The sequence below is a fragment of the Aptenodytes patagonicus genome, chromosome 3 (genome assembly GCF_965638725.1).
Source record: "Aptenodytes patagonicus chromosome 3, bAptPat1.pri.cur, whole genome shotgun sequence".
NCBI lineage: Eukaryota > Metazoa > Chordata > Aves > Sphenisciformes > Spheniscidae > Aptenodytes > Aptenodytes patagonicus.
In genome coordinates this window covers 1,239,316-1,261,582 of record NC_134951.1, presented here as the reverse complement: position 1 = coordinate 1,261,582, position 22,267 = coordinate 1,239,316, and the positions used below count along the sequence as shown (strand labels likewise).

Below are 22,267 nucleotides of genomic sequence, written 5' to 3'. Positions count from 1 at the left end.
CAAGAGGAAGGGCTCAGCTGCTGCGGGGCTGCCTGTCCCCCGGCTCGGCACCGCAGCAGCGCTGAAATCAGACGCCTTTCTGGAAACGCACAAGAGGGTCAGCGATCGGAAATTCATTGTTGTTTCCATTCAGACCGAAGGATTGGGTTTCAACAGCAAAGAAGTGGGGGAATGCATGTTTGCAGGCAAGGACAAAGCATTGCTTTAGATAGTGTTTCTCGGCAAATCTCCACTGTTTTTCAGCCAGGTTTGAGGGTAGGAAAAGGGGAATTTGGCCTGGGACGTCAGTGTAGGTAGAGGCATTGGCAGCCTGTGGGAAGGCATGACACTGAAACCTGGGTGGCCTCCCTCCCTCCCCAGTGCCTGGGCATTCATCTCGCGGTTAAAGCTTCACACAAGACGATGGGGAAAGCAGCTGGGATGCAAAGGCAAGAGCAGGGTGTGCTAGCAGGTAGTAGAGTGCCTTCACAGATGGGCACTCTACGGGAACGGTTGCAACGTGGCTGCATGGTGTGGTCAATGCTGCACAGCCGTGGGGCTCCTTCTTCCACCTTCCCCAGGTACCGCTGGCTTTCACACACCTCACCAGGGCTCCGCTCTCTTAACACCACCCTCCTCTCTCAGCCTCAGTGCTGTCTCGGTTGTGATTCCTACCCTTGGTCTGGCCAGCCGGTGATGGGACGGGGTGGATGTTGCAACCTCTGCCTGTTGGCCGAGCCAGCATCCCTCTTGTGCCACGGTCTGCTTTCCTCCCATACAGACTGCTGGTCCTGCTCAGGTCAAACAGACCCACCGAATCACCGAAAACCAAGCTGGGAGGGTGCGAGTCTCTCCACCCACCCGCACGTGGCAGGATCGAACCTGCTTAGGTCCTTCCCGGCTGGTGTGACTCTGGCTCAATCTCAAAAACTCCCAGTTGAGTTGAGGACACCCTGTCCCCACCCAACCTGCAGCAGCGTGTCTCTCTCCACCCTCACGGAGAGCTTTTCCTAACACCCAGCCTAGATCTCCCTCGCTTCAGCTGAAGCCCATGTTATCTCACAAAAACAGGCCAGACTACGGTGAAAAAACTGATTTCTGGTCTCCTGGAGCATGCCGATCTCCTGGAGCAAGCTACAAGCTTGCCTAGGTTAGCAAAGAGACGGGGAACCTGTTTCCCAGGAGCAGCGTCTGTGCTGTACGAGTGGAGTCGTACAGCTGTGCCACCAAAGCAAACCAGTGACCCAACAGCTACACTGGTGGTTTTGGCCCAACAGAAAAAACATCATTGCTGCTTTGTGGTCATTTCTTGACCAGAGCAAAGGCAGGAGGGGCAGGCACGACGTGCACACGGATTGTGCACGGGAAAGGACTATCTCAGCAACTTCTTCCAATAGAAACGCAAACTGGTGGACAACACAGCTGTGTCTCAGTGCCTGTGGGATCTGGGGTCTTGACCCTCCCTGCAGCAATTTTTCTTCTTGGGAAATGACCCATTTCTCCCGTTTTTTCAGACCTCTCTACCCCAAAGCTAGGCAGCTGGTTGTCTTTGCAACTGCTCTTCTGGTAGGTAGAGCTGCAACACTTGCTCAAATGCTCTTTCACCCCCTGAAGTCTGGGGTGTTTGTCGTTTTCTGTTTTCTTTTTGCCTTCACAGAACCATATACAGGCATGCTGCCCAGGTGGAATAATGTGTCACAGGAGGCAATACGTCTTTTTTAATCCCTTTTTAGATCAGGTTGTCTGTGACCTCACCTGGTGACCATTGTTCTTTGTATTATCAGGCGAGGTTGACAGGACGTATGGGTTACCTTTCTCTTCACCTTTAATTATTCACCGAGTGGAAACAACAAGAGACATTCTTTTGTCTCCTTTGTGCAGATGAACCCGCTGTTTTGGAGGCAGAAGACCTGGACCGAAGAGCCATGAGACAGGGATGTGGACTGGAGCCAGACACCATCTCCTTGGCCTCCGTCACAGCTGTCACCACCAACGTTTCGAATAAGAGGTGAGTGCCAGATGTGAGCTTCTGCAAGCCAGGAGGCGAGGGCACGCTGGCAGGCACCCCACAACCGCGTGTCCCCCGAGATGGGGTATGTTGGAAATATACGTTGCCCCATGCAGCCGGTGGTTTTTTGGAAATAGCTGACCTGCTACAAAGAGCACCGATGTTCGGTGGTGTTTCACAGCCCCCAGGGTTTGTATTCCTCAGATTCAAAGAGGGCAGGAGCTTCGAGGGGTGACCCTGCAAATGCTCTGTCACAGCTTGCAGCAAGTCCATCTGTGGTTTGACTGAGGGTTTCTTCTGCCCCTCCAAAGGTCCAAGCCTGACATCAAAATGGAGCCGAGTGCTGGGAGGCCAATGGACTACCAGGTAGGTGACAATGTTGTGCCCCCAACCTCAGCTCATGGGGGTCACAATCCAGGGGGTGGGAGGGACCGTTTGGCAGGGAACAAGTTCGTGCTGGGTTTCAGCGCGCTGCACTCACAAAGCACGACTTCCCAAGAGCTGGCATTTAAGTGGTCGAGCGATAAGCTTGAGATTAAGTAATTAACTGGTTTTGCTCTCTGTCGTATGAAGCCTAGAAAGCCCAAATTAACCTGTGATTGAAACAGGCTATCTCCAATACATTTCTCTTACTCCCAAGAGTCCTTTGCCTGTCGGAAAAGGACCTGGGGGTGCTGGTTGACAGCCGGCTGAACATGAGCCGGCAGTGTGCCCAGGCGGCCAAGAAGGCCAATGGCATCCTGGCCTGGATCAGAAATAGTGTGGCCAGCAGGAGCAGGGAAGTGATCGTGCCCCTGTACTCGGCCCTGGTGAGGCCACACCTCGAACACTGTGTTCAGTTTTGGGCCCCTCACTACAAGAAGGACGTCGAGGTGCTGGAGCGTGTCCAGAGAAGGGCAACGAGGCTGGTGAGGGGTCTGGAGAACAAGTCTGATGAGGAGCGGCTGAGGGAACGGGGGTTGTTCAGCCTGGAGAAGAGGAGGCTGAGGGGAGACCTCATCGCTCTCTACAACCACCTGAAAGGAGGTTGTAGCGAGGTGGGGGTCGGTCTCTTCTCCCAAGGAACAAGCGACAGGGCGAGAGGAAACGGCCTCAAGTTGCGGCAGGGGAGGTTTAGATTGGACGTGAGGAAAAATGTCTTTACTGAAAGAGTGGTTAAACATTGGACCAGGCTGCCCAGGGAAGTGGTGGAGTCCCCATCCCTGGAGGTATTTAAAAGACGTGTAGATGAGGCGCTGAGGGACATGGTTTAGTGGGCATGGGGGTGTTGGGTCGATGGTTGGACTCGATGATCTTAGAGGTCTCTTCCAACCTTAATGATTCTATGATTCTATGGTTCTAAGAGCTTTCAGTGTGCTGTTTAGTATTCAAGACTGGTGAGCCCTGGCTGGCAGTACGCTGCTGACTGGATTTCCTCGGATAGGCTGGTACCTGGCTGCTGTTGTCCTGTTCAGCGGTGCTCCGTTCCTGCCACTTTAGCTAGAGTTAGAAGAACCACACGTTTAGTTTCCTGAGGCTCAGATGATCCATGCTGCTCACTTTTCTTTTACTAGTTGGTGCCAGCGTGATTCATAAATTGGCTCCTCTTCTCATTTTCGCCAAGTTGTGCTGATTCAGCAGCGATTTAGCTTTGTGTCCTCGCCTCTCAGCACAGCAACGCGTTCCTGGTGATATCTCGGAACAATGCAAATAATGATTTTTGTTAGAGATTTATTGCAGAACATTTGCAGCATCCGCTGCAGACCAAATTGTGAGGCTTACAGGGAATGAGCGTGCTTGGTTCAGGAGCGGGGAACATAGAGAACATAAAGAGGAGGGGGAAGGTGCAAATTAGAACCAAGAGGCAGAAGGAACACAAAGTCCAGTTTTTTGGCCACTGCAGGCAGGAGGATCACAAGGCTGGTGTTAATGGGGAATGGCTGGAGTATAGCAGGATTTGCAGCGCTAGGCTGGTTCATGAACACGGTACGTGCCTGGCTGACCTCCGTATGTCTGCTTTCCTTTGACAACTGGCTTTTGTGGAACATCTGAGAATTAAGAGGAAAGGACTTGATCTTCCAGGCTCCGTCCCCGGGAAACCTCAAGACACTGCCTCGGTCTGCGGCAGCAGAGGGGATGGGAGGGAGGGACAAAGTGTTAATGAAGGATGGTGCCCAGCAAAGTCGTCTCCAGGAGCAGTGGTGGAGGGAAGGTCTCGGTGCAGAGATGACCCTGGCTGCAAGCCTCCCCAGAAGGCGTTTGGGATGTTTCCAGGCGCCTTGCCACGCTGTACGTGAGGAGTGAACCTCAGCCGGGTTCCCTGAGCCGCTGCAGCGCTGGGTGTGGGATCGGAGGTTGCGTTTGCACCTCAGCTCCTCTGTGCTAGGTCAGTTTGTGCAATGACAAATGCCAGGCAGCCTTGCCCCCTTCCTCAGAGGGCTCAGCTGCCCCTTGTCAGCTGCCTTTTAGGAGCACTTAATGGAATGGAATAGAATAGAATAGAATAGAATAGAATAGAATAGAATAGAATAGAATAGAATAGAATAGAATAGAATATTTCAGCTTAAATTATCACAGCATCCCAGCAACTGCTGGTGGGTTTTTTAATCCGTTTTTCTTTTTGGACTGGATTCTGAGCCTCTTTTAAAGAAATCTGATTGAAAGTCAAGCCTCTTAATATGTTACCAAAATTAAATTTCCCCAAATTTACCCATAAAGGTAATAGTTTAATTTTTAAGAGAGTCCTATTTTCCATTATTATATGATTTAAGATAAAGCTGAGTTCAAGTTACAAAAATAATTAATGACAGCTAGAGAAGGCACGTGTAAATTAACTCATCTGTTGGGCTTCAAGGTAGCCAGAACTGAGAGTTCATGTTATTTAAAAAAAATAATTTTAAAGGATACCCAAATTCACTATGCTTTGAAACCTGGAGGTTACCTGTCGTGCCACCAACTTGTGATAGATTTTAAAGACATGACTCTAGAAAAATGGCTGCTGGAAATTGAAAAGAGTTGTTACCTACATGGAAGTACACCTTATGTTTTTTATTTAAATTAAGAAATCTAAGCAGGAATTCCTAATATGAATTTAATATTGCAAGGAAGGAATTTAGATACGGTCTAAATACCTAATATTAATTTAACGTCACAAGGTGGATTGAATTGTGAATGACAAACTTCTGTGTCGTAAATACATGCAAATGTTTCATCTGGATGATTTGCTGATATTCTGTTGAAAGTAGTTTATTTTTCACATACCACATACAAGAGTACTTAATTTAAATAAAATGGCATGTGTGTATGCATGCACATAGGAGGGTTGAACCATGAAATGGTGGGGAATATTCCAGAAATAATATAGGACAGAACAGAATATTTCAGTTGGTAGGGACCTTCGATGATCATCCCTTTGTGTTTTCTAGCAGAAGCAAGCGAAGCCAGCTGGGGTCTCACCAGCCGAGCTCCACTCTCACAGCTTAGCTAAATCCATTTGACTTTACACCTCGCGTGAAGCCGCCCATGCTCTGGGGCTGAAGCAACAGGGATGCCCGGGGTTCTCCTGCATCCCACACCACGTTGCAGCTTGCTCAGGCTTGTCCGAGCAGCCCGGTGTCTTGGGTGTGACCAGTAGACCCCAGAGCTGCCACCACTGCACTGAAAATGCCTCAAAAACCAGGACGGGGAGACAGGGGTTAAGGCAGCGAGCGGCATCTGATGCTGCTCTCAGGAGGTGAAGGTGCACGCATCCCTCTCCCCAGGTCAGCATCACCATCATCGAGGCCCGGCAGCTGGTTGGGCTCAACATGGACCCTGTGGTCTGCGTGGAGGTTGGAGAGGAAAAGAAATACACATCCATGAAGGAATCGACCAATTGCCCTTACTACAATGAGGTGGGTCTGTCCTCCGGTGATGCTCCCAGCTACCTGCTCCTCAGGGTCTACATTGCCCTTAGTCAATTAAATGTACTTTCTTGTCACTTGGGTTTTTTTCTTTGTTTTCTTCTGTCATCTCTTGTCGGAATGAGATGAACTCTCAAACCAAGCAGAAGGAGAAATGAAGCCTTTGCCCTCTGGTATTTTGCAAAATGGTAAAAAGCGCACTCACATGATCTCTGCTAAATTATTCTCAGTTTTTCCAATAAGCTAGTGCTAGTTCCTCAGACTGCAGAGGTTGTCAGTGTTGGGGCTCACACGGATCCATCCCTGCTGTGACGTGCGCTCCGGGATGCTCCCCCAGGCAGTCGCAGCCTCTCCTGCTGGAGCGTGCACCCCAATACTGTCTTTCAATCCGAAAGGAGCCCGCCCCGGCTCTCCTGCCTTCACCACTGCTCTTTCCCTTTCAGTACTTCGTCTTCGATTTCCATGTCCCCCCAGATGTCATGTTCGACAAGATCATCAAGCTGTCCGTAAGTGAGCATGGTTGTGTTTATCCTTTTCACAGGGCTTTGAAAGAAATCAGCCCGTTTTGCATACGCACTGGGGATGGATTTAAGGTCCTTGACATGAGACCCGCAAACAGGGGCCAAGGTGTTCGGTCCTATGGGCCTCACCTCTTTTGCAGACCCCCAGTCCCTCTTTCTGTCGCTGACCTTCATTGCTGGGGCCACACAGCTCCACTCCTGCATTCGCTATCTCCCTCCACGGCTGATCTCTGGTATTTCAGAGCCAGGCAGAATTAAACCTGTCTCGGGATGTGTTTGGGCTTGGGGAGAAGCAAAGCCTTCCCGAGCCTGCCAGAGGATTTCCTGAGGCATGAGACTGGCAGAGCTATTGTGGAAATTCAGGACTGCAGATGCTGAGAGCAAAGCAGAGACTGCAGCCCTCCCCGCAGCCACGGAGGAGGGCGATGAACAAGATTTGCAGATTCACTGACCAAAGCACACTAATTAGGAATATCCTTATCTATGCCACGCACAGACCGGCTGTACAATTTCTCCCACAAAGGAAATTAAAGCATAGATTTCGAGCATCCTAAAGACCCTTCCTTCAGGTAGATGTCCCTTCCTTCAGGTAAATTTGTTACCATAGTGGCTGGAAAACTGCATCTTGTTTCAAAGATTAATTTCTTTGCATTTTTTTTCTATTCAATCCAAGTATACACTTGCTTGCAAGATTGCTAAGCAAGAGCTGCCAACCCCACTGTGCCTCTTAGTGTCCTTATACAGACCAAGGAAAACGCATCAGCTCCTTTCCCATCTGACACTGAACACCTGTGGGAAGAGCCTTAGGGCTTCCAGGGCATGGAAAAAAGTCTGACCTGTTTTCCCCTCTCGATTTCCAGGTGATCCACTCAAAAAACCTCTTGCGCAGTGGGACTTTGGTAGGCTCCTTCAAGATGGACGTTGGAACCGTTTATACCCAACCTGGTATGTAAACGCTGTTTCCAACCAGTCCTGTGTGTCTACCTGCACCATTGAATAAATGTCCTTGCAAGGTAGCCGGGCAGGTGCTAGTTTCCTTGGGTGACGCTTATCTAACTTAATTTTAGTATCCTAGAGATAAGCAAGTCACCTGGGCTACCCTCTGCGGTCAGGAAAGAGCACTCAGCACCTCCGGAGAAGGTTGTGTATCCCATCCTGAAAGAAGGTTTCAGAGGCTGAGGGCTGAGGTGCCCTCTGGGTCTGCTGGTCTCTATCCACTGACCTGCTGAGGAAGGAAGCCCAAGGCGACTTGCTCAGGCAAGATATCAGCCTTCCAGAGAGCTGAAGGTCATGGGCTGGATCTTGCCTTCTGTGGCTGGCATTTAAACCACGAAATGAAGATGCCTGGTGTGCAATAGAAAAGAGAGAGAGGTTGATTAGAGCTGCTGTCGTGTTGCTCACTGATGATAAACAGAACAGCAACGCCCATTTGAGGGCCCGGTGCTCGCAGCACGCCAGAGCTGAACAGACAACACCCCTTCAGAAAAGATACCTCCAAAATCACTGCATTATTTTTTTTTTCCCTTGCTCCTATGTCATGCCTATTGCAGCACTCTGCCTCTATAAATAAGCCTGAGAGCTAAGATGTAAATGAAGCCTCCAGAGTCTGCACTTCAGGGGTGGTCAGCAGATGATGCTGGGGGGACCTTAAGGGATCATCTAGTCTGGTTCTCTGCTCCACAGAAGGATGAAGTCTTTCTAACGCCAATCAAAAGGCACGTGAGGCCTTAAAGGCTTAGAATCATAGAGTCATTTAGGTTGGAAAAGACCCTTAAGATCATCGAGTCCAACCGTTAACCCAGCACTGCCAAGTCCACCACTAAACCATGTCCCTAAGTGCCACGTCCACATGTCTTTTAAATACCTCCAGGGATGGTGAACACCTCCAGGGATGGTGACTTCCAGTGATGGAGACTCCACCCCGCTTCAGACAGTTTATCCCATTGCTACTCTGTCTTCAACATGAGACACATCTTTCTAAGGAATTTTTCAGGGGTTTCTGTCCAAATTCCTCGCACCTGAAGATGTCTCTTACGTGTATGTGCAGGTCCCCCCACTCGAGTGGAAGGACGTTTCCAGCCCCCGCAGTAATTGCTGTGTCTCATTCTGATAAATGACTGTCTTGTCCCCTGGCTTCCAGAGCACCAGTTCTACCACAAATGGGCCATCCTTTCAGACCCCGAGGATCTCACCGCCGGGCTGAAAGGTTACCTGAAGTGTGACGTCGCCGTGGTAGGGAAAGGGGACAACATCAAGACACCACACAAAGCCAATGAGACGGATGAGGATGACGTTGAAGGGTAAGGATCTGCAGAGACGGCTTCACGTAGCCTTGCTTGGGAATGATTTTTCATGTTTCTTCACCTTGGATTGTGCAATGAGGACAGCATCCCTTCTGGATGAGGCTGGTAGCCCTTCTAGTACCCATACTGTGTGCGATGAAACCAGAGGGACCAAATAAGTTGCTGAAAAGAGAGAATGTGTGGCAGATTACTGGTGCAAATCCAGGTCCTATCAAGTACAGACCAGTCGTTTCTATCGGGTCAGACCATCTGCTGGTTGTTGAGCTCTCTATACCAACGCCAGCTTGATGTCAACCAACCTGATGTCCCCACTGTTTACCTAATGCTCCTGTTGACCCTTGGATGGGACGGGATGGGGTCTCATCACTCACTGCCAGGGCAGAGCAGGGAGGTCTGGATGCAGTTTCCCAGGTTGCATGGGTGGGCAGGGCTCTTTGACTCCCCAGAGCATCTAAAAGGCCGTGGAAGAAAAATCAGGAGAGTTTAAAACTTAGTTCCAGCCCCAAAACATTTCAGGCTAATTAAATATCTCCAAGTGCAACCATGGGCTTTCAAGTCTACCTCTCAGCCTCTCACCACATAGTCAGAAACCCAGACTAGTAGCAAAATACCAGTGCAGCTCTCTTGACTTGCTGGGGACCGGGAGCTCAAGGCACCGCCTGAACTATTTTGGGCCATCGTTCCATGCTGTAGTGGTGATATTATCCCACTTTTTCATGGACAACTCCAGCAATTCCTCTAGAAATTGTTTTGTTCACAGCATCCCCCATGGCTCTCATTTCTTCCCCCAGAAAAGGAAAGCCACATATACCAAGAAAAACAATTTGATGGAGTTCAATTCTCCCCCAAAAATAATCACCCCAGCTCTCCCTGATAAAGAAAAAAGGCTCTTCTAACATCCTATTCATCTGGCCTGCTTTAGATGTCTAAATTAGGCTGAGTTTAATTGTCCTCTAGACTCCACTGACAATAATTATTATATCCCTTTAGTGGAACGCACATTGTCCCAGGGGCACCTCAAGGAGCTCCTCTAAGTTTTTGCCTACAAAACCACCACTCCCCACCCCAGAACAGGAGGATGGGCAGAAACAGGACGACAATAAAATCTATGGCTGCAGAAATGGTCATCCTTCCACCTCCACAGAGCCTGTGCTCAGAAAGTGGGGCAGCTTCTCCCTCTTTGGTAAGCCTCTCCTGACAAACCTGCCAGCCCCAGCAGCTGTTTCCAACCCTATCTGTTGACGTTGCAGGAACCTCCTCCTCCCGGACGGGGTCCCTCCGGAGAGACAGTGGGCCCGTTTCTACATCAAGATCTATCGAGCAGAGGGACTGCCCCGTATGAACACCAGCATCATGGCCAACGTGAAGAAGGCTTTCACTGGGGAGAACAAGGACTTGGTAGACCCCTATGTGCAGGTGGTCTTTGCAGGGCAGAAGGTGAGCAAGCTGTGTGCGGTACCAGGGTGACCCTGGGAGGTAACATGAGCGGGACCAGCCATTGTGCATGTGGCCAGAGATGATCTCGGTTGTCCTGGCGTGTAAATGCTGAGATGCAGGGCAAAGCCACCTCGTTTGCTATGTTTCCCCTCTCTTGTGCAGGCTGTGATGGGTTTGCAGCACTCTCCAGTTGAGGAAAGGAGCTTGTTACTTGGGAGAGGAGAGTCACGAGGCAGGATGCATGTTTCAGTGGTCATTAGCAAGGGAGCAGTTCAGGTTGCGAGGGATGGCTTGGGAGCTCAAACCCTTGTCAAACATCTGTCTCCTCCCACTCGGCAGGGGAAGACAACCATACAAAAAAGCAGCTATGAGCCTCTCTGGAATGAGCAAATAGTCTTCACAGAAATGTTCCCTCCATTGTGCAAGCGGATAAAGATCCAGATCCGAGACTCGGACAAAGTCAATGATGTGGCCATTGGTACCCATTTCATTGATTTGCGGAAGATCTCTAACGAAGGAGACAAAGGTAAAGCTAAGGCCGGGGGCAGACCGAGCTACCTTCTTCGCGGTAGAGAGACGTCCCTTTGGCAGAGAGTTAGCAAAATAGCCTAGACTCCTTCCCCACCCCTGGAGATAGCTGCTTCTTGGTGCCCAGCTGGAGAGACTTTGATTCACTGCAGTGGTCTTCTGAGGTCACTGGACATGCGCTCTATGAAAACCAAGCCTCGTCACAAGCCTCCAGTCTACCACTTGAAAGCAAAGACACCCAAGAACAAAAAATTCATTGCCATGAATGGATGAACATCAGACAGGTTCCCCCATGAACACACCAGCATACATAGGCAGGACCAATGTGAAACCAAAGATGGCTCTAGAAAGGGGACTAATGGGTGGTTCTTTTTTCTTGACTCTCACATTGGGAGATTCACCCAATGGGAGACTCACCTCTGTCTTTGGGCTGGTGGACTGCACGTCCCCATCGCTGCCTTCACTGCAGAACTGTCTCCATGTGTGGTTGCAATCATGCAATTCCATGCACACACACGTGCATATTCAAGCCTGCGTCACCGTACACAGACCGAAAGTGATGCCAGTCCATGAGGGAGTTTGTATCCTGAGGCAAAGACATGCCCTCCTCCTTGCACATCCCCTTCCCTATGTGCATGTCTGATCTACTGCAGGCTTCCTGCCCACCTTTGGCCCTGCGTGGGTGAACATGTATGGCTCCACTCGGAACTACACCCTGATGGACGAGCACCAAGAGCTGAACGAGGGTCTGGGTGAAGGCGTCTCCTTCCGGGCCAGGCTTTTGATGAGTCTTGCTGTGGAGATCTTGGACACCACCAATCCGGAGATCAACAGCTCCACCGAGGTGCAAGTCGAGCAGGCCACATCAATTGCTGACGTAAGTCGCCCCTAACCCTACAGCTGCCAGTGGTGAGTCTTGGGTCTCAGGCCTCTTGGTTTTTTATCTTTGGTCTCACTGTCCTGGTTTCGGCAGGGATAGAGTTAATTTCCTTCCTAGTAGCTGGCACAGTGCTGTGGTTTGGATTTAGGATGAGAACAAAGTTGATAACACACGGATGTTGTAGTTGTTGCTGAGCAGTGCTTACACTAGTCAAGGGCTTTTTAGTTTCCCATGCTCTACCGACTGAGCAGGCTGGGGGTGCACAAGAAGCTGGGAGGGGGCACAGCCAAACTGGCCAGAGGGACATTCCATACCATGGGATGTCATGCTCAGTACATAAACTGGGGGAAAGCTGGCCAGGGGGGCCGCTGCTCGGGGACTGGCTGGGCATCGGTCAGCGGGTGGTGAGCAATTGCACTGTGCATCACTTGCTTTGTGTATTATTATTATTATTATTATTATTATTATATTTCAATTATTAAACTGTTTTTATCTCAACCCACGAGTTTTTCTCACTTGTGCTCTTCCAATTCTCTCCCCCATCCCACCGGGTGGGGGGGAGTGAGTGAGCGGCTGCGTGGTGCTCAGTTGCCGACTGAGGTTAAACCACGACACTCACAAACTGAGGATTTCATTTAGTGTTGTCCTAAGTGTTCTGGATCCCCCAGCACAATGAAAGCAAATCTTGCAAGGATTTCAGATTTTATGATCATTCAAATGCTCGCCCCTCTTAGGAGTGCTGGGCGGAAGGAATATCTGAGTGAGGGAGGATCCTAAACTTTGAGATTTTTCTCCAGTTGGGAGTTAGACAAGGACAAAGAGAGCCCTCTCCTAATGCCAGCTGTCTCACTCCTGTCCTGAAGATGGGTTTCGAACAGAAGTCAAGAATCTAACCTATTTCCCAGCCAATTCTGGCAAGGTGGAACTGGTCAGAGAAATTGAATGGCTGTTTCCTGACAAGAGAAGCCCCACAGCTTTAGTCCTGACATGTAGAGCCTGCAAGGCTGCTGCCTGTGCTCTGCATAAACAGGCACATCCAGGCTTGTCCTACCTGGGGATGCCCACATAAGTCAATCCATGTGAGCCAAGGGTGTGAAGTAGAAATGGAGAAGTCTGATGGCAGTGCACCCTCTGTGTGAAAGCCCTCCTTCAGAGTGGCTTTAATCCACCTCCAGGGGAAATGAAGCCACCTGGAAATAAAGCCATTCCAGTTCTGAAAGAACACCCAGGCAGATGGTTCGGTGTGGTTTGATTAATTCAATTTGTGAGTCAACTCAGGCCCGTATTCCTGAATGTCCCTTAGATAGTGCCTCACATGCAAGGGATGACTGATCTCAGTTAAGCCAACACATTTAAAAGTTAGGCTAAAATCTTTAATTAAACTCTCTCTGCAGTGAGCCTAAAGATGGCTCAGGCTAGGGGAGAGAAAACCCTCATGGTCCCCTTGAAAGCCCAAGCAGTGGCACCTCACCTTCAAAAAGCCCATGAGGGTGCTCAGAGGTGCCAGGTGATGCACCCTTTGCCCAAGGGGACCTTGCCCTCCGAGGTGCCCCTCTGGCTGATCTCAACCCTGATCCCTGTGATTCCTCCTGCAGAACTGCACTGGGAAGATGGAGGAGTTCTTTCTCTTTGGAGCCTTCCTGGAAGCTACCATGATCGACAGGAAGATTGGTGACAAACCCATCAACTTCGAGGTCACAATAGGTTGGTTGTTTTTTGGGGAGGGTGGTTTTGAAGCATGCTTGGCAGGGAATGCAGGATCCAAGGCTGAGAGGAGGTTTTCTTCCCCATTTTCCGTACCAACACATGTTAGAGCATGCAGAGCTCTCAGTTTAGGGAGACAGTGATGGCTACTCTACTGGCACAAGCCATGCGGGGCCCCAAATCATCTCTTGTGTGCATGCTGTGCTGTGGCCAGTGGAGCTGCTCCCTCTCTCACCCAGGCTTTGTGCCTCCTGAGGCTGACCACCAAAGGGAGGGTGTGTATTCCTACTGGCTCGAGAGGGGACATGAGCAGGGGACAGACACCCATCACTAATTCATGGTTCCTGGGCATGGTTTCAGAGAGTTGAACTCCACTGTCCCCCATGGTTCCTGCAGAGAAAACTTCTCCCCAGCCTGAATTAAAGCCAAGAGATGGAGCCCAATTGGAGTTACAACCCTGTGACTTTATTTCACATTTTTTTCTTGAGGTAACTATGGGAACCAGATCGATGGCATAAGCAAACCTATCCTGCGGAGGAAGAAAGAGGGAGGGGATGGGGATGAGGAGGAGTCCGAGCTGCTCCAGAACTCAAGTGAGGATGAAGGTGATGAGGGTGGAGAGCTGGCCTCTGTTTCCTCATCTCAACCCGTGAAGCCCCTGGTCACAGACAGGTGAGCATGCCCACCTGGCCACTGAAGCACCACTGGGCAGAGATGTGGCTCTCAATTCAGACACGGCCTGTAGGTGTTCCCACGTGCGCTGGGTGTCCGAGCTCCCACCGCTCTCCGCAGAGATGAAGTCAGAGGTGAAGTCAGTGCCATCACGGGGCCTGGAGTCATTCGGCCAAACAGACCTGGGAGCAGCAGTGGGGACCAGATCTCCATGCCCTGTAAAAGGAGATTAGATACCACGTGTAGATACCTTGTCTTCGATACTGTAGTCTGCCAGCTGAACAGCCACCCCATTTCCTACGGTTCTGAGCACTCCTGTGGATTCTCTGATGTCCAATAAGGGCTGAATTTACCTCCCAGACTACCCTACAAAGGACATCCTTCACCCACCTGGCCAGATATGCACCCAAAACTCATGGCTACCTGATACCTTTGGTGCTCTTCCCCTATGGCAAATAGGGATGAAGTTAACCGGTGGATTAAAAAAATCGTTGGTGGGCACTGAAAAAACAGGTTCACTCCCATACATATGTTTTGTAGACAGCCTAAAAACAGGTCCTTCCCTGGGATCGCTGCCACCCTTGGTGGCACAACCCAGTACTGCACATCAGGGAGGAGAGGTCTGGGCTTTGCATCTGTGCTCTCTCTAGCTGCCAGACATATAAAAACATCATGGGCACCGTGTGGAGACAAGCAAAGTCCATCTAGAGATAAGGCATAGATTTCAGAAGTGAAGGTAATTTGTGCTGAGACAAGCTGCATTTCTTCATCGCTTCAGATAGAATCGTAGAACGCTTTGGGTTGGAAGGGACCTCTAAAGGCCATCTAGTCCAACCCCCCTGCCGTGGGCAGGGACATCTGCAACTAGAGCAGGTTGCTCAGAGCCCCGTCCAGCCTGACCTGGAATGTTTCCAGGGATGGGGCATCCACCACCTCTCTGGGCAACCTGGGCCAGTGTCTCACCACCCGCATCGTAAAAAATGTCTTCCTTCTGTCTAGTCTGAATCTCCCCTCTTCCAGTTTAAAGCCATTCCCCCTTGTCCTGTCACTACAGGCCCTGCTAAAAAGTCTGTCCCCATCTTTTTTATAAGCAAGGTCACAGACACACAGAGGGGAGAGGATGCAAAAAACTGCTGGAAAAAGTTGCTGAGAATATGTCAGGCAGGAGATTGAGGTAAAAGACTTTAAGTCCTCTCAGCCTTCCTAGTTTGCAGCATCTCTCTTCTGTCAGTCTGTCTGTCCCCGCTGCTTACAGTCATTGACAGCCACGCTCCGGTGTTTAACAGAACCAGGACTCGGGAAACTGGGTCCTACCCTGGGTCTGTCAATGCACCGCTGGTTGTCAGTGGACAAATCGCTTCTGTTTTCTCTGCCTCGGTTTCTCCAGCTGTAAAATTGAGACAATTTTTTTTGTGTCCGCTTTACGAATTGCTTTGTGATGTGCAGGTAGCAGTTACCCTAAAATAGAGGTGAAATCCAGACAGCTGCAAGTGTGATCCTGGTGGGTGCTTTCTGTCCCAGGCAGCTGGATCAGAAAGCCCCGAACTGAACGGGTTCAGCACAAGTGTCTTGGGACGTCTGGGCTGGGCTTCAGCCACAGCCTGGATTTGAATACAAAGGACTAGTGCTAAAGAAAGCTAATTGGATTTAACCTGACGAGATATGCTTAAAGTGGATTTTGGCTGTGTTATACCGGTAGATAGATGTTGATAGATTAACTGTCTGACTTAATTCAATTGGGAAATGAAACAAACCACACTGAATCGAGGGTATTTGCACTCCAGATAAAAGTGTCTACCTGGGGTTTCCCCTCTTGTTTACCAGCTCCTTGTCAAGGTGAATGCCGAACGGAGATGAGAAGCACCGATGTTTTTCGAGCCTGTTCCCTGGGCTCTGACTCTCATGCTGTTTACCCAGATGTCCCCAGCCCCTGGGTGCTGGGAGCCTCACGCTCAGCCGTGGGGTTCTGCTGACATCTTCTGGCTGGAAATAGCCCGATGGCTTCAGAAGGATGAGCTGAAGCTGGGTTTTAACTAAGGGTGATCCCGGGTGCAGCAGGATCTGCAGTGGCTTCACGCTGGGTGGATCCCAGCTCGTGGTCAGTGCTCAGGCAGCCAAGAAGCATGAACCCATTCTTCAGCCTCATCCTCCCTTTAGCTGTACCGTGACTAGAACCGCTCCATCCCACCAGCATATGGAAACCTGTCAGCTCCGCAAAGGGCAGAGACCTCTGCCTGCTGTGAGGGCCGGGGGGGCTATAGGAGATGCCCATCAGCATTCAGAAAAGGGTGTTAACGCTTTGGTTTCCCTTGTGCCCCTGCTGCCTCCCTCCAGCCCCTGCTGCCTGTCTCCAGCCCCTGCTGCCACGCTGGAGATGTTTGCTGTCTGCCGGGCTGTGGGTGAGGCCGTGGGAGTGGGAGCTTCCCTAGTTTCTCTCTGGTCTGAGATGGTAAATTTGCAGTCCCTGGGGACTGCACCCATCCGCCCCGGGTCTGGCATTGGGAAGGGTGCTAGGAGAGATGGAGCCTCTGTTCTTCAGGGTGCAATTCACATCAGTCCCCTCTCTCCCACACCTGACCTCCTATATACCCCCCCTCCTCACCGCAGCATTGCCTCCCCGGGAGAGGGCAGGGGCTCTTCCCGGCTGGGAGCGTCACCACCACGGAGCATCTCTTCTGCCTCCTCTTGCAGGAACTACTTCCACCTGCCGTACTTTGAGAAGAAGCCCTGTATCTATATCAAGAGCTGGTGGCAGGACCAGCGCCGCAGATTGTATAATGCCAACATCATGGACAAGATTGCGGACAAGCTGGTCAGTACGTGCTGGGGAGGGAGGGGGACAGCCTGGGGCATGGGGCTGGCATGAGGCACATCCAGGCTCCCTGCTCATCTCTGCAGCTTGTCAGAAAGCAGAGACAAACAGTGCAAGGACCAACTAGCAAACTTGTGCCAGAAAGGGGGAGGTTTCCCAGTGCTAAATGCTCCACCATTTGAATGTGCAAATCCTAAGAGCTCATTGAATTTTCTGTGGGTCGGACCCAGGGGTCCCCACCAAAGGGAGCAGGAGCACGGAGGTTTTGTACCCCTGGACTGCAGGGCTGAACCACTTGTGTGGCAGAGTCTCCATAATAGTCTCAGCTAATTCCCAAGGAGCCTTTGTGACAGCTCCATGCTGGCAGGGTCGCAGCAGGCTCTGCAAAGGGAAAGCCTGGCAAGTCCAGCCAAGACAGTGTGGACCTTGGCCAGCTAGTCTCGTGGGGGGCGGTGGAGCCATGCCCATCACCCAGAGCCAGGTCCCCACAGCCAAATGTGTGCCAGATCTGAGCCCTGAAGCCGGCAGGTCTGGAGAAGCAGCGGATGTTTCCCGCTGGCAGCCCCCACAGGGCTGCTCTGTGCAGGGTTGGACCTCAGGGGGGACCTTGCCCCACCTCGGGGCTCTGCCCCACTGCCCCCTCACTGCTGTATCAGAACTAGTGTGGCCAGCAGGAGTAGGGAAGTGATCGTGACCCTGTACTCGGCACTGGTGAGGCCGCACCTCGAACACTGTGTTCAGTTTTGGGCCCCTCACTACAAGAAGGACGTCGAGGTGCTGGAGCGTGTCCAGAGAAGGGCAACGAGGCTGGTGAGGGGTCTGGAGCACAAGTCTGATGAGGAGCGGCTGAGGGAACTGGGGTTGTTTAGCCTGGAGAAAAGGAGGCTGAGGGGAGACCTCATCGCTCTCTACAACCACCTGAAAGGAGGTTGTAGCGAGGTGGGGGTCGGTCTCTTCTCCCAAGGAACAAGCGATAAGACGAGAGGAAACGGCCTCAAGTTGCGCCAGGGGAGGTTTAGATTGGACGTGAGGAAAAATGTCTTTACTGAAAGAGTGGTGAAACATTGGACCAGGCTGCCCAGGGAAGTGGTGGAGTCCCCATCCCTGGAGGTATTTAAAAGACGTGTAGATGAGGCGCTGAGGGACATGGTTTAGTGGGCATGGGGGTGTTGGGTTGACGGTTGGACTCGATGATCTTAGAGGTCTTTTCCAACCTTAATGATTCTATGATTCTATGGTTCTATGCTTCCCCCCATCGCCGCTGCAGGAGGAAGGGCTCAACGACGTGCAGGAAATGATCAAGACGGAGAAGCCGCACCCGGAGCGCCGGCTCCGAGGGGTTCTGGAGGAGCTGAGCAGTGGGTGCTTGTGAGTAACAGATGGGCAAAGGTGGCACATTGCAGCCCCTGCTCTCTGCGGGGCTGCGGGCAAGGTTGTGAGCATAAGCCCACCTTGCCTTATCCTCTGGATGACGGGCAAGCATTTCATCGCATTGGCACAACACCGTATTGGCTGCCTTCTGGCTTGGAGCATGGGTGAGGTGGTGCTTACATCTGCACCCCAAAGACCCCAAACCAGAGGCAAAAGCCTCAATCTTGTGGCATCCACAGGCTGGTACCTGATCGACACCCGCACCCCATGCATGACACAGCACTGGGTGCAAACGGGCCACTTGGCCGCGATTGCGTTGCAGACTGGGGGGGGGGGAAACGAGGGCATTTCCCTCCAGTGACATGCCCTCCTGCTGGCAGAGATCCAGCCGGCCACGGCTCCTTGAGGAGAGCCCGCGGGCTCCCACGGGATTCATCCTGCTGACCTTTTCCGCCAGGCGCTTCGTGACGTTGGCTGACAAGGACCAGCACCACTCTTCCCGCACAAGGCTGGACCGGGAAAGGCTCAAGTCCTGCATGCGGGAGCTGGTAAGTGGGATTCAGCCAGGCAGGGGGGAGGATTCATGAACGGGGGCTGGACCTTGTCAATGCAATGGGGAACTTTGGTCCTTAGGCGTGCTGATTTCCATTCTCCGTGGACTGGGGTTTATTTCTGAACAGAGGAGCTCAAGAGCACTTGGGTCTTGCACGGGTCCCAGGTGGCACTTGGGTCCATGCTGCTGCCTCCCCTCCACCACACTCTGCTTTGCCTTGGAAAGAAATCCAGGAATACAGGGGAGGAGCTGCATTGCTGTCAAACAGCTGAGGAAACTGGGAAGGAGTAATTTAGGGGAAGCCTGCAGAGCACGGCTGCTCCAGGGGTAGATATAGCCTAGACGTTTGGGGCTGGTAGCCCAGTTTCTTGCAAAGAAGTTGGAGGTGCAAAAGAGATGTACAAAGAGCAGGTGGCTTATCTAGCTGCCACAGCCGAGGACACCAGCTTCGGTAGCCAGCTGCATCCCTCAGAGCGATGAATTTAACATGTGAAAGCCTCCACGTCCCCTTTTCTGAACTGTCAGGTGCTGAATTACAGCAGGGTCAGCAGAAGGGGAGAGACTATCCTTAACACCAGGCTAGAAGCCAACCCAAAATGCCCTAAACACAGCTGACACCTCTCTGTCCTGCACACCTTCCGCTGGGACAGACGTCTCTGCACTGTCAGGGGCCCTCCTTGCATCATGCCAAGGTTGGTGAACGGGTGTCAGAAGTACCATCACCAGGATGTACGTGGTGGGATTAAGGCATCTGCCTCCTCACCACCCTTTCCCAAACGCCGGGGACCTGCCTGGTGCTGCTCCCTTCTCTGTGCTCCATTCTGCTCTTGGTAATGTGGTGTCTTGGGCTCTCCTTTAACCACAGGAGAACATGGGGCAGCAAGCCACGACTCTGCGGTCGCAGGTGAAGAAGAACACCATGAAAGACAAGCTGAAGCTGGTGCAAAATTTCCTGCAGAAACTCCGGTTCTTGGCAGATGAGGTGGGTCCCTCTGCACGGAGAGAGGGTGTTGTCTGGGTCAGAGCATGCCAACAGCAGCCTGGGATGGACGGAGACCTCTCTGCAAACCCTGTAGGCAGGAGGGGTCCCCAGTGGCCCAGGTCTTGTGCAAGGAGCCACTCCAAGTCTACGCGCTGCCCCATGCCTCCCAGCCTTGCTTGTGCACTGCTGGGTTGGAACGAGTCAGCGCTGAAACAAATTTAAGAGCCCTTCCCAGCCAGTAACAGAGCTGGGTCCTCTTGCAGCTGAGCTGAAGGCATTTCTGCCAGCCTCAGCCATGGCAAGGCCATGCAGTTCCCCGGGGGATCAGTCATTGGAAGGTGCCACACGTCCACAGAGCGTTAGAGTCAGCAGCAGGGAGCTGTTTCTGATGCTGGCTAGGTAGGGAGTTGTTAAAGTAACTGGCTCTTCGAAGGGCTGTGGGATAAAGCCCTGTCCTCTTGCAGAACTCAAACCGTCCAATTTTTGTTGCTGCAGCGTACTCGTGTTTCACTCCAGCTCACGGGTAAGAGATAATAGTCCAATATATTAGAGTTGCTCACGGCATTTCCAAAGGAAATATTTTCCAAATATCTGCAAAATATTTTTTCCTTCTTTCAGAAAATTCCACCGTTCCTCTGACATTTTTACAGTTTAGGACTGGGTCAGCCATTGGGGGTTACTGGCCCTCACGGGCTGTGCAACAGTTGTTGCACCTCCTGTTCTCATTTCCCATGGCAGGCTCCCAGCCTCAACTACGTACCCCTTATTACAGCAAGGCCTTCCTTGGCTTTGACTCACCACAGCAGAACATAAACCAGACTATAAGGTGTGATGGGACCTGTCCAGACAGGGAACCTCTTCCATAGTAAGGAATGAAGGTATGGCCCCTGCCCTACAGTTCCCATGGCCACTGAATGAAGAGAAAAGGAAAGTCTTTAGTCTTCTAACCCAAAATTATTATTTTTTTAAACTAGAACAAATGTAAATCCCAGTTTCTTTCCTGCTAGGCTTCACCCTGCTGAGCTTAGCTCTGAGCAGCTTTTCTTAAGCAGAAAAGCTTCTGCAGTGGGAGGCTCAAAACCATTTCAATGACCCTAATGTGGCAATGGGTACGTCCATCTCCTGTGGCATCTGTTGAATTTGCCTTCAGAAGGTCTTCAGTCCCGCTGGTGCCTCAGTGGTCAGAAAAAGCTGAGACGCTGACAGGGCTCTTCGCTGGTGTTCACAGCCCCAGCACACCATTCCTGACATCTTCATCTGGATGATGAGCAACAACAAGCGCATTGCCTACGCCCGCATCCCTTCCAAGGATATCCTCTACTCCATTGTGGATGAGGAGATGGGCAAGGACTGCGCCAAAGTGAAGACCGTCTTCCTCAAGGTGCCGGTCTGTCTTCCCTGGGGGAACTGCAGCCAAGAGGAGGGAGATGGAGGAAGGACAGACTGGGAGGATGGGAGATGGAGATGAGAGAGCTGTGTATCAAATTTTGCTGGTGCTTGAATACTAGGCAAAACAGACCCATACTCTACTGGTAGGGGTGGAAGTCTGCTGCTAGGAAGTGTGAACCACTGATCTTACCCAGTCAGGTAAGTGAGAAATGTCTGGAAGGAGAGAGGTGTTTGATCCAGCTGGCCACAAAAGAGGATGCTGGCTTAGAAAGAGGAAGCCAGCATGGTGGGAAGAAGATAATGCATGAGCCAGAGCAGTGTCATGATCCAAAATGATGAGGGCTGGGTCCCTGGTTTTAAGGGGCAGCTGTAAAAGCAATGCACCAGAAGGAGTTGAATGCTGCAAGAGGTGGTCTGTCTGTCTCTAAGGCCTTCCCTACAGCCATGTAAACTCTTCTGTCCTTTGTGCCCAGCTACCCGGGAAGAGGGGGTTTGGACCTGCTGGCTGGACAGTTCAGGCCAAGATGGAGGTGTACTTGTGGCTAGGCCTCAACAAACAGCGCAAAGACTTCTTGAGTGGCCTGCCCTGTGGCTTTGAGGAGAAGAAGACCACCAGAGGCCAAAACCTGCCATCCTTCCCACCCATCAGCCTCCTTTACACCAGTAAGAACTTTCTGCCTGCAGCGGGTCTGGGGACAGGACATGGAGAGGGCAGGAGGGAGCCTGGCTGGACACCACTTGGGCCAAGGGCTTCCAGGAGCTAAGGGGGAAATAATTCCAGTTGTCCCAGTCTGAGGTCCCCCACTGCTCCCATGGGGAGCTGGGGCGTGGGAACTGTGCACCCTCTTCCCTACCCCGTTCATAGCTGTCATTCTGCACGTGGCAAGCAGGACGCCGAGGCAGTCCGTATCCATTCAGGACTCATGCTTTGAGCCTATATCCTTCATCAGTGCTGGCCTTGAGCAAAAGCATGCCCCTGAGACCTCGCTCTGCAGGCTGAGCCCCACTGCTGGGCTCCAGGGTTGCGTATCAAGCTGTCTCACTTCCCCCCTCTCTTGCAGAGAAACAGGTTTTCCAGCTGCGAGCCCACATGTACCAAGCCAGGAGTTTATTTGCGGCCGACAGCAGTGGCCTTTCAGACCCCTTTGCACGAGTCTTCTTCATCTCCCAGAGCCAATGCACCGAGGTAGACACCATCTCCTGACCTGGAGGGCTGGGTTGGGCTCTGGCGTTGCACGTCCCATCAG

General features: G+C 51.6%; 1 protein-coding gene across 9 annotated transcripts in view; it reads left to right on the top strand.

Moving 5' to 3' along the window:
* Nucleotides 1-22,267, top strand: part of OTOF (otoferlin) — a 120,042-nt gene that overhangs the window by 73,539 nt on the left and 24,236 nt on the right. For all 9 annotated transcript variants that reach the window (XM_076332488.1, XM_076332485.1, XM_076332487.1 and 6 more), the window contains 18 exons: nt 1,861-1,987; nt 2,299-2,353; nt 5,728-5,859; nt 6,312-6,374; nt 7,250-7,334; nt 8,530-8,689; nt 9,943-10,129; nt 10,469-10,655; nt 11,311-11,534; nt 13,133-13,241; nt 13,730-13,913; nt 16,605-16,725; nt 17,993-18,093; nt 18,554-18,644; nt 19,515-19,631; nt 20,860-21,012; nt 21,494-21,683; nt 22,082-22,206. In XM_076332488.1, coding sequence (XP_076188603.1) covers nt 1,861-1,987; nt 2,299-2,353; nt 5,728-5,859; nt 6,312-6,374; nt 7,250-7,334; nt 8,530-8,689; nt 9,943-10,129; nt 10,469-10,655; nt 11,311-11,534; nt 13,133-13,241; nt 13,730-13,913; nt 16,605-16,725; nt 17,993-18,093; nt 18,554-18,644; nt 19,515-19,631; nt 20,860-21,012; nt 21,494-21,683; nt 22,082-22,206 — 2,411 coding nt within the window. The remainder of the gene's footprint in view (nt 1-1,860; nt 1,988-2,298; nt 2,354-5,727; nt 5,860-6,311; nt 6,375-7,249; nt 7,335-8,529; nt 8,690-9,942; nt 10,130-10,468; nt 10,656-11,310; nt 11,535-13,132; nt 13,242-13,729; nt 13,914-16,604; nt 16,726-17,992; nt 18,094-18,553; nt 18,645-19,514; nt 19,632-20,859; nt 21,013-21,493; nt 21,684-22,081; nt 22,207-22,267) is intronic.